Source organism: Cicer arietinum, chromosome 6 (assembly GCF_000331145.2).
Source record: "Cicer arietinum cultivar CDC Frontier isolate Library 1 chromosome 6, Cicar.CDCFrontier_v2.0, whole genome shotgun sequence".
In the NCBI taxonomy this organism is placed as follows: domain Eukaryota; kingdom Viridiplantae; phylum Streptophyta; class Magnoliopsida; order Fabales; family Fabaceae; genus Cicer; species Cicer arietinum.
The window spans coordinates 15,105,132-15,108,918 of NC_021165.2; the positions used below are offsets into that span (position 1 = coordinate 15,105,132).

A 3,787-nucleotide genomic window follows, 5' to 3' on the forward strand; every position below is an offset into this window, starting at 1 on the left:
GCAAGAATAGGTATCAGAAAAATGAATGAGCACGATCAGGTATATGTGTTGGGGTTTTCAGTCCCCAACCAAACACGTGGTCCTCTTTAAGATTTGTCTCCTATGTAAAAGAACAAATCCTGACCGCTCGTTCCGTGTGGTGTAGGGTCAAAATCAGAGGGGTCAACAGCAACAACATGTCACACCTCGCACGTGCAAGAGTGGCGCTCTCGCTAGGGGACTGAGCCCGTGGCTCACGTGAACAATTCATACTTTATCTTCTTTTCTTTTCCTTGCGCCTATCAACAATATTAATGGAGTTAACCAAATAAACGTCTTTTCTTTTCTATCTTTGAATGGCCTCCATGTGTTATGTGGGCTTCCAAAGTCCATCTTTCTGCCTACAACACACAATAAATGACTTTGTTATTGATTCATTTAGAAAATTTTACTCTATACCTCTCCATTTGTACTTATACCTCCACCAAATTTTAAAAATATCAAATATAGCCTTAATTTTTTTTTACTATTTTACCGAATATCAAATAATTTAAGTTTTTCGATACATAAAAGATTTCTGGAAATTACTAGAAAACTTTTTACAAGACTTCCAATACAGAATGTTAAAAAAATATCTATCGGAATTTTTTTTTTAAAGTTTTTCGGTACAAGTTAAAAAGGTGTCTATCGAAAATATTTTGTAAAGTTTTCCGGTGTAGAAGATTAAAAATGTGTCTACCAAATATTTCTTTTTAAAATTTTTGGTGCAGAAGATTAAAAAGTTATGTATCAATAAACTCATGTAACGAAAAATTAGTGAAAAAGTTTTCAAGTAGACATCTTTTATAAAAAATGAGTTAAAAAAATAAACAGCAAAGTAATAAAAAACTAAAATTAAAATTAAAAAGAACTTCCTAAAAACTTGTAGGTTGAAGTTTTCCGATAACTTTTGGAAATGTCAAAAAAAGTTTTCTGGTATTGTATATGTTCTGGAAAGGTTGAAATAAATTTTCCAATACTTTCATAAAACTTCAAAAAGGATTTTCGTAAATGGTTTTCTATACCGGAAAACTTGAAAGTTTTTCGGAGTGTAAACTTATCTACCGAAAAACTTAAAAAAAGTTTTCCGAAAAAAAAGAGATTTTTTTATTCACTTATGGACCAGCAAACTCAAATGATAAAATGGTAAAAATCTGGAACTTTTAATATTTATATGGAGACATTTATGTCTTTTTCTTTAGTTTGTGAGGGTATAGGGATAATATGAAGGGTACAAGGTAAAATTTTCATTTATGGTTGTTTCTAAGGTGTAAAAAATACTGCCGAATGAATAGTGCCATGCCCTTGAGTGTATGTTTGTATAGAGGGGTTCGAGAGATTATACATATATGATGGATAACTCTCAATATTACTTAATAAACTCAACAAAGAAATAAAACTAACTTATGACTAAATAATGAATGATAAGGAGAAAAAGTAATCAACTAACTATTATCTAATATACATGATAAAAGAGATCAACTGATTATTCCACACAAAAATATTTGAAAGCTGTAGATAAATCTTTGCCCAATGCACAAGCACCAATCAATAATTGCCTGTGAGAAGCAGTTAGTTGTGTTTAGAGAGGTGAGGAAAAATGATTCAAAATAAATAAGCCTATTGATTCTCATCTTTCAAAAGGAAATACTGAGAATTTTCAGGTTGAGGATTACTGTGATGTTGGCAATATTGAAGGCACAGGTCACCCTTCTCTTACAGTAACCTCAGATTTCTGTCTATACAATAAAGATGCCAATTAACAGAAATCCAACAAAAGGGCATTGTAGTTTAATCTCTCACATTTGTTTAGGATGTAGAGAACAGAAGCATACATAGCAACAAATAATGATAGTATAAATTGTTATTCTCATTGTAAATAATATAGGGGCTTTTCCTGTCACTATTTTGCAACAAAGAATGATTGCTTTAAGAAAATATTTCACCTAATCTTTGTATAATACATATATCTTTTTATATTTCACCTAAATATCTACAAAGAAAAATATAAATAATAAAATTTCAAGATGTGAGCATTTCACTCAAAAGCTCAAACTGCATCATCTTTTTGTCTCAAATCAGAAACACTGAGAGCAATATCTGATTCTGCTAAATCAGCAACCACAGAACATATTCTCTTCCCACATTGTCAAAACACAAACCACTCACACAAAACACAGAACATGCCCTTTTTGTCCCAAGCCATAAAATTAAATTAAATATTCACACAAATTTGATACAAAACAAACACCTCATGTCTTTCCAAGAATAATATCTTTGATAAAAAAGAACTATGTATACTATACCCCATTAATTTAATTCATCCTTATTGAGGAATTTCATGAAATACATCAATCAAAAACCAATAACAAGACAATTGAAAACTCCAACTATTTGCAAATAACAACTTTTCAAGTCTTCCACTTGAGCATCACAAACCATGTTAATCTACAACCACAGTCCAAGCAATTATTCTTCAGTTGCATCTAGCATTCAACCACTCCAAAATATGATTCCTAACAATTTCAACATTCTCATCAGTTTCCCCAAAAAGCAAAGAATGCATCATCCCATCAAACACCTTAATAGTCTTATCTTGACTCCTAGCTTCTTCATACAATTCCCTACTAACCTCAGGATCAGTAACAACATCAGCACTACCATGTAACACAATAAAAGGAATTTCAACATCACAAAGCTTCCTACTCAAAATATCAGTAACCCTCAAAAGCTCCACAACAGTCCCCAACCTAGGTTTCCCTCTATACCTCAAAGGATTCATTGCAGCAATAACCTTCTTATGATCAACCTTCACAGACTTATAAAGAAGATCAGGTGTAGGAACAATCGGCAAAGTAGGAAAGAATTTAGCAAGAAAAGTGAGAATCTGAGGAATTGGCCATTTGGGTCTAACCTTATCAGAAATTTTACACATGGGTGCTACCAAGATAGCACCTTGAAACCCTTTAGGATAAGAAAAATGAATAAGAAGACAAATAGCACCACCCATTGATTCACCATAAAGAAAACAAGGCAAACCAATAAAGTTGGGATCTTTTTGAACAGAATTGAAGAAAGAAATACAATCCTGAACAACAAGGTCAACGTTTGGAACAAAAGCTTTGAGACCTTGGGAACGACCATGACCTTGTAGGTCAAGAGAGAAACAAGCGAAACCCATTTGAGCAAAGAAGATTGGGGTTGATTGGAAGGTCCATGAGATGTCGTTGCCGTAGCCATGAACCATGAAAATGAGAGCGCGTGGTGGGGTAGTGAGGTTTGGTAGCCATGATCTAGTGAAGAGGGTTAAGCCTGATGGTGTTGTGAAGTATGATTTTGTTGATTTTATTCTTTCTTGTTCGTAGTATTCGTCTTCTGCTGTGTAGCCCCAATAGTAGGGATAAGAATTTGATTTCACAAGATTTTCTTGTTCTTCTTCCATTTTTTTTTTTTTATGATAGTGAAAATGATACTTCATGTATATTTCTACCCTCTGCTCTATTCATTGCTATTCTCACCTTTTTGAATGAAATTCCATTTTTCTCACTTTAAGAAGTGGGCTGGGTTTCATTTTGGCCCGATCAATTGATTGGGCCCATGCCCTTATCATCGGGTTTTCTAACTGGATTAGAATAAAAAAGCACGGAAGTTGCTTTTCGCACCTCTTTCAGCTAAATAGGCCATTACTCAAATTGGACGGTGATCTTACAACATACAAACTCAAATTGATAACCATTCAATCAAAGTTGAATTTGATTGGGTTAATTCA

General features: G+C 33.2%; 1 protein-coding gene across 1 annotated transcript; it reads right to left on the reverse strand.

Annotated features, from left to right (window-relative positions):
* Window positions 1–2,202: 2,202 nt before the first annotated feature.
* LOC101515452 (caffeoylshikimate esterase) lies at window positions 2,203–3,520 on the reverse strand. The gene has a single exon (XM_004504947.4). It carries the CDS (start codon window positions 3,494–3,496, stop codon window positions 2,495–2,497), a length of 1,002 nt encoding a protein of 333 aa, XP_004505004.1. The 5' UTR covers window positions 3,497–3,520; the 3' UTR covers window positions 2,203–2,494.
* Between the last annotated feature and the right edge of the window lie 267 nt (window positions 3,521–3,787).

Bases quoted from the DNA above. Each gene is read 5' to 3' on its own strand.
- LOC101515452 (XM_004504947.4), bottom strand. From the start codon at position 3,496: ATGAAGTATCATTTTCACTATCATAAAAAAAAAAAAATGGAAGAAGAA.